Source organism: Colius striatus, chromosome 1 (genome assembly GCF_028858725.1).
Source record: "Colius striatus isolate bColStr4 chromosome 1, bColStr4.1.hap1, whole genome shotgun sequence".
Classification (NCBI taxonomy): Eukaryota; Metazoa; Chordata; class Aves; order Coliiformes; family Coliidae; genus Colius; species Colius striatus.
Window position 1 is genome coordinate 176,301,327 of NC_084759.1, and position 13,572 is coordinate 176,314,898.

Genomic DNA, 13,572 nt, shown 5'->3' on the forward strand with positions numbered 1-13,572 from the left:
TATAACAGAAGAAAAAAAGCTGAGAACCCTTTTTGAAATCTATGCCCAACACATACTCTGAATTACTTTATTTTCTACATATGGAAAATCGTACTACCACACAGGAGTCATTTTCAGGATGAGAACAGTTCACTGAGCATAGTATAAAACAGGGCCAACAACTCTCAAGAACTGAGCAGTCCAAGAAAGAGAACAAGGTTCAGTAACACTCCACTCAATAGCAGACTATTGGCAAATGAGAGCTGCTTGGAAACTGGAGTGTAACTCCATGAGAAGAAAGAAGGCAAGAAAAAAGATGGCTAAGCTAAGTGGTAGAATGTCAGCAATCGTCCTGTCACTCAGGCAGAATTACTGCTAGTCAGTAGACACCAGACAGCTCAAGCCACATGCTTACTATGGAATTCTAAGAAAGCATGAACTTCCTATTTTTAAGGAGAAGGGCAGAAATTTAAAAAACAACAGGCAACAAAAAAACTACAACAATAACATAAAAAAAACCCCACCACTTGAAAAAAAACATCCCTGACAGACGGCTTCTTCAAACATAGGTAGTTTTCACCCCTAAAATTCTGGATCATTTAAGGATTTTTTTATATTCCAGAAAAGCTGGTTTTTTACTTTGGGAGAATCTTGAGTAATGTTTTTCATCACTCCAAAGATGGGGGAAACAAAAATGGAAGGAGTAAGAGATCAGAAACTACTGGTGACCGTGAGGTCACCAAAAACCAAAGCAGGAAAATGTGAGTGATTAACAGTTAAGAGGAAGCACCCAACATAACATTGACAATGACTTCTTGCAGCACATTTTTAGATGCTGAATGAGTTTTTAAAAATACTCAAGAAAAATGATTACTTGTGTCAATAAAAGAGCTATTTGTTTCAGAACTTATAGTCACTGTACCGACTATGAAAACTCATTAACTTTACAATTCTCTTGAGTGTTTTAGCTTGACAAATCAAACTTTGTACTATATTTTAGCCATGTTCTGTGCAATTTTTTAGGAAGTACATTTGGTTGAAGTAATCTTAAATCTCCTTCTACTACCTCAAAAAGCATTCATAGGTATTCCAGAAGAACTTACCCAAAAGAACTTTCATAATATCCAAAGAGAAAGCATTTTTGCATACAATCATTTTTAATCCCATTTTTATAGTGCAACTGTCATTGAAATGGAAAGTAATTACTGTTTTCATCAGAAGAGTACTGTATTTTGATTTCCTCTGTTGAGATCTACTATATAGCTCAACAGTGAGCAATATGCAAAAAAATAATAATAATAAACTTTATTACCAAGCATGTAATACTACAAGTGTTCAGCTGTATCATCAAAGGATTTTACATCCAAGGTTATTTACTATTCCTGTGCTCTTCTATACAATCAGACTTCTGATATGTTAATGCATATTTATATAATAAATCAGTAGAGCTTCAATCAATTGTAAGTACATTCCCAACACCCTCAACCAATCCAAGTATCTTTATCAAGTTCTTCCATAATATTACTGCAGTTTCGTAACAGTTACATATTCTGAAATATATAATAAAGACTCAGACAGGACTGTCACCTACCACACAACACATCGGTAAAGCCTTCACAAAACAAGTTGATGTTTTATTCTCACATTTTACATGGATGAAATCAGGACACATTTAAGACAATCTTTTTGACCACTGGGTGCCACTCTTGTTCTGTGCAAAATAAACTGCCAGGCATTAACTTACTGTTCTTTTTTACTTTTTTTTCAGCTTTGAGCAATTGATTCTTCTAAAGCATGAGGAAAAGATGCAAGAATTTTTACCAAAGTTCCTATATAAAACTCTCACTACTTTCCAAAAGCTTCTACTGTGGCTTCTCACCTAAAAAATGCAATTTTGAGAGAAGTCTGCCACACACTTATGGTATATGAAGGATATTTTTAATGGTGAGGTTATATAATAACCTAGTTATGCTATGTCTAAATGATCACAATCAAAGGCACAAATATCTATAGCAATTGTGTAGCACTATATTGTCATTGCTACTAAAAGTTTCATACTGAGTTTGCATGGCCTCAAGACTGAGGCTTTAAGCCAGCCTGTCAGGCTTGCTGTATTTCTTGACCTGCCTGAATTTTTTTTGTAACTTGCTGCGGGTTTAACAGCAATTTTTCCTAACTGACCAGGTGTCTATAGCTAACTGGGTTTACTTTTGTTGATCATTGTCTAGCACAACCACAGTTCTATATAGCAAGCAGTAACAAGGAGCTATTCTATGTAGAATGAAATATGACTAACACCACTATGTAACATACAGAAACACAGGCCCAATATAATAGCAGACACCTAGAGCAGTGGAAACACAGAATGTGGCATATAAAAGTACAGCCGTAAGATGATATTCTTTGATTGTACTGGTAATATTTCAGTTACACTAATATTTATTGCCCAAATATTGAAGATAAGTTTCAGCCTTGCCCATGAATTTTTAGTGTAACAGTACCCTGCACATTTTATCATATCAAATAATTCCATTTCAAACATCATTGCATGCATATGCATGTCACAGCCCTCCTGTTTTAACACTACTTCTTAAGTTTCATAGATGAGAACCTGAGGTACAGACTAGACAGTGCCCATGGAAAGGAATATAACATATGGTGGAAATACCAACTCATCAGTCCAGCTGAGAAAATAGGGAGGTCAGAACAAGGCTACAGCGAACTTATTTATAATCTTATGATCCACCTCAATAACCTTTTAAATGACACAGGTATCTTTCCACTGTGTGGTAGACCCAATGTATTGCAGTCACAGAAGTAAATATTATACCAAGAATTGTCTCAAGTCATGTAAAAAGTATGACTGAGCAGGGAGGTGCACTACATTACAGTCTCAGGTTAATATCTTAAAGACATGACTCTAAAGACAACCATCATGACTCTGACCCTTAGTAAACAAATACTAAAATAGTTTCACGTTGTACTGTTTATTTAAGCTGTACTTCTAATAATACAGCTAGAAAACAGTTTTTCACTATTGTCTTTTACTTCAACAGATAGATGTCCTTTCCCCCATCCCTGTCACTTCATTGCTCTGCTCTACAAACTGTTTTGATCACAAAGAAAAATGCCCTAAATAATCCCAGCCCATGTATGGCACTACTGTAAATTCTTATAAAATACCTGTATTCAGGCTGCCGGCCTATAGGATGATCATCCCTTGGCCATCTGTATCCCGAATTATCCTGCAAAACACATACGCAAAACAACTGTGTGACATGTATCTCAACATCAGATGTGAGGTACAGTTAATTGCCAAATTGTGCTTATTTACTGAAAAACCAAAGCATTTAATGACCCAAAGTATTAATAATTCACAGCAAAGTTCCTTTCAGTTTATTCACTCTATTCTGTTCCTCTTATTTTCTTCCTCTACTAATACTAAGGAGAGCAACTTTAAAATTCTGTACAGATCACTACAGGAATTTTCAAACTATATACATTGGTCCTGACTCCAAACATTTCCTCACTGTAATATAAATTATCATCACAAGAAATTACAGAACTTCACACACCTGGGTTAGAGAAGGTAGCGATAATGACCTTTCAAAGGGATCATAAATTTTGCATCTAAGCATAACTTAAGTGTAAATATGCATTCAACATCATGACAGAATTTAAATATGAGAACAACTGTGCAAATGAGAAGGATAGGTAGACAACACCCAACAAGTTGCACGTGCAAGGATTTTTCAATCATTCTTCTATTCATACAGAAGGCTTCTGTCCACTTTTCTTTTCCTGGTTCAGACTCTTGAGTTTTCCACAGAGCTGGACAAGGGCTCTTTTCTAAGTCAACAGAGTAGCTAGAAGCCCTAAGAAGCAGCAAACAGGCATTACCATATAATCTCAAGAGTCTTAGAAGCACAGTAACTGCAAAAAAGGAGCACATACCAAAATCCACATGTTTTTTCTATTCATTCTGTTTCAATTCATGAGAACAGCAGTAACAGTGATGTCTGTCTGAAATAACCCTTCAGTTATTTAAGTATTCAAGCATTCATAAGGAGATAACCATCATAAATGTGAGAAGAATCACCTTACGTACACCTCGGTGAGGAGGGCCACTTCTTCTGTCGTGGGCAAAACTGCGACCCTCTTCATAGTCCCTGTACTCAGCGTGACTGTAATCATCATACCGACTGTAATTCCCATCCCCGGGTCTTTCGAGCAGCGGTGGTTTCTTGGGCACAATGTTTACTACTCTATGGTAATCATCCTAAAACCACAAAACAAAGAAAATCATTTTGCTTTTAACAGCTGGAAATCTGTAATGAATACATAAAAGTTGTGGGGTTCTGGGTTTTTTTTTTAATATTTCTTGAAGGTGAAACAGCACAGGGGAACAAAAAACATTAAAACTCATGCCAGTCTGATGATGGAATATCTTATTGAATTTAAATGGACATCATTCAGATGCAATCCTTAGGCACTGCAAGTTTAGAGAGAAAATTTTCAATGTGGTTTAGGTTTCTTTTAAAAGTTTAAAGCAGCAGCTTCTTTCTAGCCATAAGCTACTTTATTTTTAAACATTAGCCATACATATTTCATAGAGATTTTTATGTTAACTTAGGAATGCAATAAAGTGACATCTGTAATGCCTGTAAAACAAAGCACTTATTTGAAAATATTATCTGTTTCCTTAGTATCAGTAATATCTTCCACACTATGGAAATGTGGTGGTTTAGTCCTGGCTCCCTGTAGCTGCTGCAGTTTAGCAACTGTGCAGCAACTTCTTCCCCTTCTAAAATACATTATTCACTGAAGTTACTTCAGTCACTAATTGGCCAGGCCTTTGTCAGCTGAGGGGTCATTCTTAGAACTGTCTGGCATCAGCCCTATCAGCTACAGGGGAAGCTTCTGACATCTTTGTAGCTCCCCCTGCTACCAAAAACTTGGCCCATGTAAAACCACTACAGGAGATAGTAGTGAAGATAGCCCTTGCTTCATAATGTGAATAGATAAGCACCCTCCCAAGATAATGCAGTAGCAGATCTGAGGATTCAACTGACATAACACCCTATTTTTTTTTTTTAACACAAGTTTTGGATAGCTTTTTGCTAGAATGCAAAGTTATCATATTTCCTTCAAACAAAGTGTCATACACCATTCATCAATTAAAGAAATTATTTGTTTATTAAGCACAAATTGCACAGTTGAAAAAGACACAAATTCAATTTTCTGTAACCAAGTATTATATCAGCCAACTACAAATAAAAGCAAACAAAAACATGAATGCAAGACCTTGCATTTTAAGTCTTATCCCTTTAGCAAGATTTTTTTCCCATGGTCTCTAGAAACACATGCTATAAATGTAGAGACTTGAGTTAGCATCTGCAATTTGGAGAGACAGAAAGACACTCAAATTAGTTTTTCTAATAGTAGTGGAAGTCACAATCTTATGCACCAACAGCATTCGTGGAAAAATACATTAAATTCACAAATTGCTAAATATTATAATGCAAAAAAAAATTAGTTCTGATTTCAGAGACCACTCAACAAATTCACCAGAGGGTAATCCAAAGCCAGCCTACAGCCATACCGATGCAAAGCGGAGACTACACACACATTCATCCACAGACACAATGTTTGACCTACCTCTATCTCACAAGGTTTAGTTGGATTTTTGATTTGTATTTGTTTTTTGGGGAGGGGTTTTTGGTTGGTTTTTTTTTCTAGTTTGATATCTCAGAATGATGATGTGCTCTGAATATAAACTAAAACTGCTCTGTCTGTGCTTTACATTGAAGCCGAAGTCCCCATCAACCAACTACAGTGGCATTCAGAAGGACAGTTACATGAAATTCAAAGTGTGCCCCTTAATGGCTAATTGTATCAAGCACCTGCAACTTTACATTGTTAACCAAGACCTGAAAGCATTTGTTTCTACCACAATCTATACTTGATATATGACAAATCTCTTCCTCTCTCAAACAGGAGATACTTCATGCTGTATCATTGGCATGTCTCAGTTCCGACACATAAACCTATCAGCAGATGCTAAAAGGGTTCATAGATTGAATAAATTAATACTGTTTCACACGTCTAGTCAAAACCAACTCAGACCTCTACACATGGACACAGATACAACGTCACCGGCTTACAAGGACCGAAACTGCTTGCCAATTAACTGGAAGCACCAGAGCTGTCTGAGAAGGAACTTTGTATTCATCTTTTAGTAAGGCAGAAAGACATCAGATCTTGGTTTGTCCAACTACTGGGGGTATTGTTTCCGAGCAGATGTACACCAGTGATGGTATTAAATGAGCATACTCTGCTAGTCCCTTCATTCTCATTTCCAAACACACATAATATAAAGCAGCACTAAACTATCTAGTTAATTCTGGCATTTAAATGAGCATATTACTTTTTTAAAATTTTAAATTAAATTTTCATAATGCATATGCTACCCACTGTTCGCTGGACAGCTTGAAAGACTAAAAAAATTCAGAAATGTCACTGTTGCAATGGTTAAATTCAGTTAGCAATGTGTTAGTGAAGTCAAACATGGATTAAAAAATAGATGAAAAATCTATGAAAATGTACTTTGCCTTTATCAAGTCTCATTCCTGACCAACATTTTCAAGAAGCAGCTGACTAAATACCCTGTACAAACTTATCTGATTTCCACTTTGCTGAAAATGTAGACATTTTTTTGTTACCTGTAAAGAGAGTTAAAAATGTCACAGAGCAGTAAAACACTAATACACTACTCATTAGACCGTGAACCCAGTTGCCACCACTGGCACACAATCAAAATAAGAAGATGATGATATAACAGTATAAGGAACCCAGAAAGTATGCTAAATTAGCTATGCCATTGTTCCAACATTTAAAAAAATTAAAAGTCAGATAATAGGTACCTGCAATTTTTTTTTGTCAAAGGTACATTGCACAGCATGTAAATAGAAATGTCAGAAAGAATTTTTAAAAGTTCTGTTTAAGGTATATCAGTTCAAAAGAAAAAGCTACTACCTGCTTTCTTCCCTCCTTCAGACAAAGGCAGAATAAAAAAATGTAATAAAATTTTACCCAATTGTTTAGCACAGAGATTTTCTAAAAGCATTCTAAAATTATTCTACAGTAGAATAAGCACAGTTTCTGTGATTGCTTTTACAAGCATAACATACAGTAGAAGTCTCCATGACTACAAAATAATTTCCATTGACACTTCTCTTGATAAGCATTTCCCTTACAACGCTTCAACACAATTTCTTTAGCAACAGTGTATTTTTAACATGTTATAAAGATTTATTTTTATACTTTAAACATCATGACAAAAAACTGCACCAGTGACAAGAATACTGAAAGTAGCAATTTTACCACATCAAATCACTTCAAAGATATAGTAACATTTTAAAAAATTACTGTTTAATAACATAAAGAATTACACCAAAAAAGCACACTTTATCAAAATACAAATACTATAAAACACTTTCAATAGACTGGAAAAAAAAGACATTTCATTTTGCAGGCATCCTATTATCTCTTTGCAGCTGCGCATGTTCAATTTTTGGCTTAAACATATGAGAAAAGAACAGAACCCACGAACTTCCAGTGTTTACATAAATGCAGCCCTTATGGGTGTGTAAGTGCTAAACAAACACACTATACACTTACATCAGGATGAATCCTCGGAGGAAGACGTTCTCTTGGAACTCTGTCGTAGTCATATCGCCCTTCAGACCACATTTCATCTCTTCGATAAGCCACTAAAGACAACAAAAATTCAATTAACCAAAACCAGACTCACTATAATTAGGCCAATGGATAGTGAAGATAGAAACAAGGGTTCCTGACCTACTCTAGGTGGTCCTGCTCTGGCAGGGGGGTTGGACTAGATGATCATTTGAAGTGTCTTCTGACCCTTAAGATTCTGTGACTTGTCCCAATTCAATACAATATGCACAAATCCTGTATACATATATTTCTTCAAATTACTCCTTTAAAAAGTAAGTCTATCTAATTATGGAAAGTAATTAATGAGCTTCAAGCAAAACCAACTCAATAACTGAACAATCGAAAATGAGTGCAGCATAATCACACTACTTACTACAAAAAGCTGTATTGAAACATAAGCATATTGCTAACACTAGTTGTACATATAGATTCATACATGCTTTATTGTAATTTTGATATTGTTCTGCTAAAAGACAGAGACTTCTTTCAATCTAATAAATAGGGAAACAATTACTTTTTTATATAGTAACTTTGAATTATTTCATCATCTGGAAAGAGATTAAAACACAACACATCATTCCATTAGTACAAAGCTCCACATTTTGGATACATGAATGAAATGCATTCTTCACATGCAGATTTTTCCTGTTTTAACTGGAAGCCAGCAGAACACAGAAATTACTCTTTCCAGAGAAAGGTAACTTTCAGAGTCAAAATTAATAATTAAATACAGGTCTAACTAAATCATCACCATAACAGACTTTAGCCATGCTATGTTAGACAACACAAACTCAAGGAGCTTAAAACTTTCTAATGATTAAAAAAATGACAAATTATATACTAGATAGCAAGTAAAATAGATAAAAAATTATGAGGACTGTATTTTTTAAATATCCCTTTATAAATGGTAGTTCTACCTATAAAAAATAATCAATAAGAAAATGAAATGGGAAGACATATGCAAAAGGAGAAATACAGAACGTTATCTTCTTTCAAAAAATAAAAACATTTCACAGGACATAGACTTATGAGGCTATGTAAAAATATTTATTACAGATATGGCAAAAGGGTTTACTAACTGTAAGCAGAGGTGGCACTGACTCAGATGTATATTTTTGTGAAACACAACAAACACTGACATACTTACTTTTCTGTCAGTTTCAGTAATTCTGCTTTTGAAGATCCATTCAATTACCTACAAAAAGGAAAAGAAACTAAATTTAGCAAAAATCACCACATATATACTCATAACTACATTTTTTAAGTAACCCAGATTTTCTATTTAACACCTTTATGGATGACCTGAATGAGGAGATCAAGTGCACTCTCAGTAAGTTTGCCAATAACAGGAAGCTGGGTGGGTGCATAGAGCTGCTTGAAGGCAGGAAGGTTCTTCAGAGAGACCTGTAGAGGCTGGAACAATGGGCTGCAGCCAATTGTATAAGGTTTAATAAAGCCAAGTGCTGCATCCTACACTTGGACCACAACAACCCCAGGAATGCTACAGGCTTGGGGCAGAGTGGCTTGAGAGCTGCCTGGCAGAAAAGGCCTTGGGGGTGTTAACTGACAGCTGACCAAACATGAGCCAGCAGTGTGCCCAGGTGGCCAAGAAGGCCAATGGCATCCTGGCTTGTATCAGAAATAATGTGACCAGCAGGACCACAGAAGTGATTATCACCTTGTACTAAGTGCTGGTGAGGCCACACCTTGAATACTGTGTGCAGTTCTGGGCCCCTCACTACAAGAAAGACACTGAGGTGTTGGAGAGTGTCCACAGTAATAGTCTCTGCATTCTCTACTTCAGAGACTTTTGGTAAAACCTTAAAAATTCACACCAGAGGCTAACTGGCTGACTCTGCACCCTCTCCTTCCCAGATCACCAGGAAGACACTCTATCTGCTCTTATCGGCTCCCCACAATTCTTTTTCCTTTTGTCATGGGTTTGTGTGGAGCTGCTTTTTGCTTGGTAACAAGAGCAGGGAGCTGCAGTGCCGGTACCAGTAAGCAGCTCTTGAAACTTCCCCTGGCTTTGAGATGGACCCATCTCCAGACCAGCCAGGCCAATCTGGTATCTCTGCCATTACTATTTAAGAAGCAAAACCTGCAGCGGAAGAGCAGTTGGAAGAGTGGTATAAGATGGAGGCAGACCCCCATGAGGACCCCACAGTCAGGGAAGGAGGAAGGAGCACTGGACCAGAGACCCTCCTGCAACCCACCACAAGAACAGGACGTGCCCCTGCAACCATGGAGGGCAATGGCAGGACTGAGAGCCGCCAGCAGCTTTGGGTGAGTGCACCTGGACGGGCAGGAGCCTGTGTGAGGAGACAGCCATGGCGCAGGCCGTGCCGGAGAGCCTGCGGGCCCCAGAGACCCATACAGGAGGTGGAGAGGAGCTGCAGCCCTCAGGACAAACATACATTGGACTGCCCAGTGTGTGAGGCACCCCGTGGTGGAGCAGGGAGGACTGGCAAGGGGTCCGCCTGCCTTGAGAAAAGTGGCAGGAACCATTCAGCGGGGAGGAGGTAAAGACACCAGGATTAGGAAAGAGGTGGGAGGAAGGTGGTCTTAAAAGAGTTGGTTGTGCTCTTCACCATTGTGCCATTCTGTGTTGTTTTCTGTTTGTTATGTTTTTGGTTGGTGGTGGATTAAATTAATTTCTGTTTTGTTCCCCAAGTTGAGTAGTCTTGTCTGTTTCATTGGAAACCTTAGAGGAGTGAGTCCTTCCTGTCTTTAGGGGGTTCCAAAGGCCCTTGGTACTTATGTCTTATGGTCCTTTGTTCCTAGATGGTCTTAAAACATGACATCTTTGTTTTACTGTTTGTTTTACTCCTGTGTTTTACATTGTACCCTGAGTGACAGAATTAGCTTCAGTGTCCCATGCCATCTCTGGAACTATTTGGCTGCTGGTCCCCAACATCTGGCCCCTGCCTGCAGGTGGGCCTTTCCTTCTGCCCATTCCAGGACCTGCTCACAGCTGGAAAGCACCCCAGCCTCCCACCCCTGCTCCCACCCCTGCTCATCCACAGCCCACTCACCGCTCACATGCCCCTAGACTTTGGTGCCCGACAGTAAGCCTCACATATTTAGATCAACAGCAAATATCAGAAGCTGGATCCAGGTAAGGTTTTCAACTGCATTTTGACAAATACCAGTGTCCACACCCTGCTGCCCATAGTAGTTACCAAAAATTGTTAACTGAACACAATGTTCAAAAAGCAACACATTTCAGACAAGTGCCACTGAAACTAAGTGCAAGCTTACACATCACACTGCTTTATAAGTCAAGCTACCTCCGGCATACCAACACAGACCACTGGCAGTGGGCACTGACATTCACACACACACATTAGGCAACAAGACTGATAAAAACCACTGTCGATTTTATCACTGTTGATGGACTTCACTGAAACTAGTAAGAATTAGCACCAGTATTTTGACAAAACAATACTACAAACTGGGGAAAAAAAAAGAAGGATCTACTAGAACAAGTCAACAGATGAAAGGAAAAAAGCCCCACGTTTCCATCAGACAAGAAGTATGGAGAAAAATTTCAGAAGAGAGGATATTTTGCATTTGGAGGAATTAAATGAATAAATTGAACCCTACAGAATCAATGCTGTATTCAGATTCATCTGTTCTCTCAGTAGAAGTTGCTCTAAAAGAAAGATTTTTTAAAAAACCCACCAAACTGTATTTTTGTTTGACACCTGACACCACTGTCAGTCATGCTGACTATTTTGAATTAGCATACACAGCAAAGGTGGGCAATATTTCTTTAAAATCCTGACATATACATACTTGTTACATTAAACAGCCTCTTCCTATTTTTGATCAGAGGTGACTGTTTTTCTTAAAGCAAGGTCTTAATTTTCTCAAATAAAGGCACTCCAGCATACACAGACGCCATTCTATTAACATAGTGCAAGCTGCTCCACTGTGGCCAGCTGCCAAGAACAGCGTTGTTCCAGTTATCACAGCACTATGTCTCGCTCTGTGCTCATGTAACTGATGTAATACAAAAGGGGTTTCTTCATCAAGTAGATCCTTGGGTCACTTAAACTTTGGATTTCTTGCACAACTGGGTTTTCTTTATCATTCCATCATTAATTTTCTATCCTTCTTTGCCTTCTAAATAACATATAATTTTAAAAACCCCAGAACTGACACATTTGTGAAAGCACTCCAGTATTCTGCAATATTTTGTACACAGTTCTTGTCTGCTTACACTTCCTTGAGACTTTCAATTTTCAACATAGGTAGAAATATTTGCTTCTCCAGGATTCAAAATTTTTCAGTGTGTGCTATCAGCCTTCTGCAGAATCTACATTTTTGTTTCAAATACATACAGCTTTCTAATCCAGATGGCTACCTCTCACCATATGTGAACAAAGCATCAAACCAAAGTAAATGCAGAGGCAGGCAGCTGTAGTAGCTCCGATTCTACTGAAATATATCTGATTCTATGCTGTAACTTTGACAAACAACAGAGACTGACAAATATGGGCCCGTTTGGTCTCTCATCTGCTTTGGAAAGCTTTCAAAAAAAAGTTTAGATGCTTCTGTATGAGTAAGACCTTGGAGAGATGCTTTGAGAATTGTAACTTATGAGTAGTCACGTGGCTAATTTTGCAACAATTGCTGCTTTGAGGACATAAAAACAGGCAGAAAGCACTGCACTTTCTTCCAGCAATTTACAATCTGTACTTGATAGTGCCTCAAAGACATTCCTCTACTTCTTACCTAGATAGGAGGAAAGATAGATAAAATTGAGTTTGGAAGGGGGGAAAAATGTCACTTTATTCTCTTCCTCCTCCTATACTTACGCAGAAAACATTGAAGAGATACAGTCTTGTACAGCTAAGATGAAAAAGCAGAAGTGTAAGAGCATACAGAAAAACCTACCGTGTATTTTATGTATATAAAATGCTGTGAGGAAGGCATAAATTAAAAAAAACAGGGCAAAGAAGAACTTCATGAGGTTCAACAAGGACAAGTGCAGAGTCCTGCATCTGGGGAGGGACAATCCCATGCTCCAGTACAGGCTGGGGATTGACCTGCTGGGGAGCAGCTCTGCAGAGACAGACCTGGGAGTCCTGGTTGACAATAAACTCACCACGAGCCAGCAATGTGCCCTCATGGCCAAGAAGGCCAATGACATCTTGGGAAGCATCAAGAAAAGTGTGGCCAGCAGGTTGAGAGAGGTGATAAGCCATCCTCGGTGCAGCCACAGCAGCCGCCTACCCAGAGGCGGCTCTCCTTCCCACCCCTCCTGCCCTGCCACTTCCATTCACCTCAGCTGCTGCGAAGCGCACGGTAACAAATGATCCCGCCCCAGGGCGCGGGCCGCCGCGGATTCCAGGCCCCGCAGTGCCGTCTCCCGGGACGGGCCTCGGGTGCTCCTGCGCCCCGCCGCACACGTGCTGGCGGCGCGCAGGCGCGGCGGGGCGCGGAGGCGAGGCGAAGGGAGGGGAGAGAGGCGAGACCCGGCCGTGCCCCGCCGACCGCCGTGCCCCGAGAACGAGCGGCAGATCGCCGCCGGCGCTCGCTGGCCCCATGCGATCGCCTCTGACACGATGTCAATGTCACGTTCACTCCGCGGGAGGAGGCCGGACAACCGCCGGCTCCGCAGCGGCTCCCGCGGGAGCACCTCGCCACCCGCGCCCCCGTCCCGTCCCGGGCCCGCCCTGCGGCTCACCCGCTCCTCGTCCCGGTCCCGCGGCACGGCAGGCAGCTCCTCGGGGCCCGCCGCACCTCCTCCCGCCGCTTCCGGCGCCCCACAGACGTTACCGGAAGCACCCGCCTGATTTCCACTGCCGCCAGCGCCTATTGGCCGGGAGCCGTGCGCGTACACGT

General features: G+C 39.7%; 1 protein-coding gene across 4 annotated transcripts in view; it reads right to left on the bottom strand.

Annotated features, from left to right (window-relative positions):
- Positions 1-13,489, bottom strand: part of PPHLN1 (periphilin 1) — a 68,810-nt gene extending 55,321 nt beyond the window's left edge. For 3 of the 4 annotated variants that reach the window (XM_062017197.1, XM_062017176.1, XM_062017208.1), the window contains exons 1-5: positions 13,415-13,489; positions 8,867-8,914; positions 7,660-7,751; positions 4,079-4,258; positions 3,163-3,224 (exon numbers count right to left, since the gene is read on the bottom strand). In XM_062017197.1, coding sequence (XP_061873181.1) covers positions 3,163-3,224; positions 4,079-4,258; positions 7,660-7,751; position 8,867 — 335 coding nt within the window. In that variant the 5' untranslated portion in view covers positions 8,868-8,914; positions 13,415-13,489. The remainder of the gene's footprint in view (positions 1-3,162; positions 3,225-4,078; positions 4,259-7,659; positions 7,752-8,866; positions 8,915-13,414) is intronic. The other variant, XM_062017186.1, reaches the window with a different exon arrangement.
- Positions 13,490-13,572: the final 83 nt, after the last annotated feature.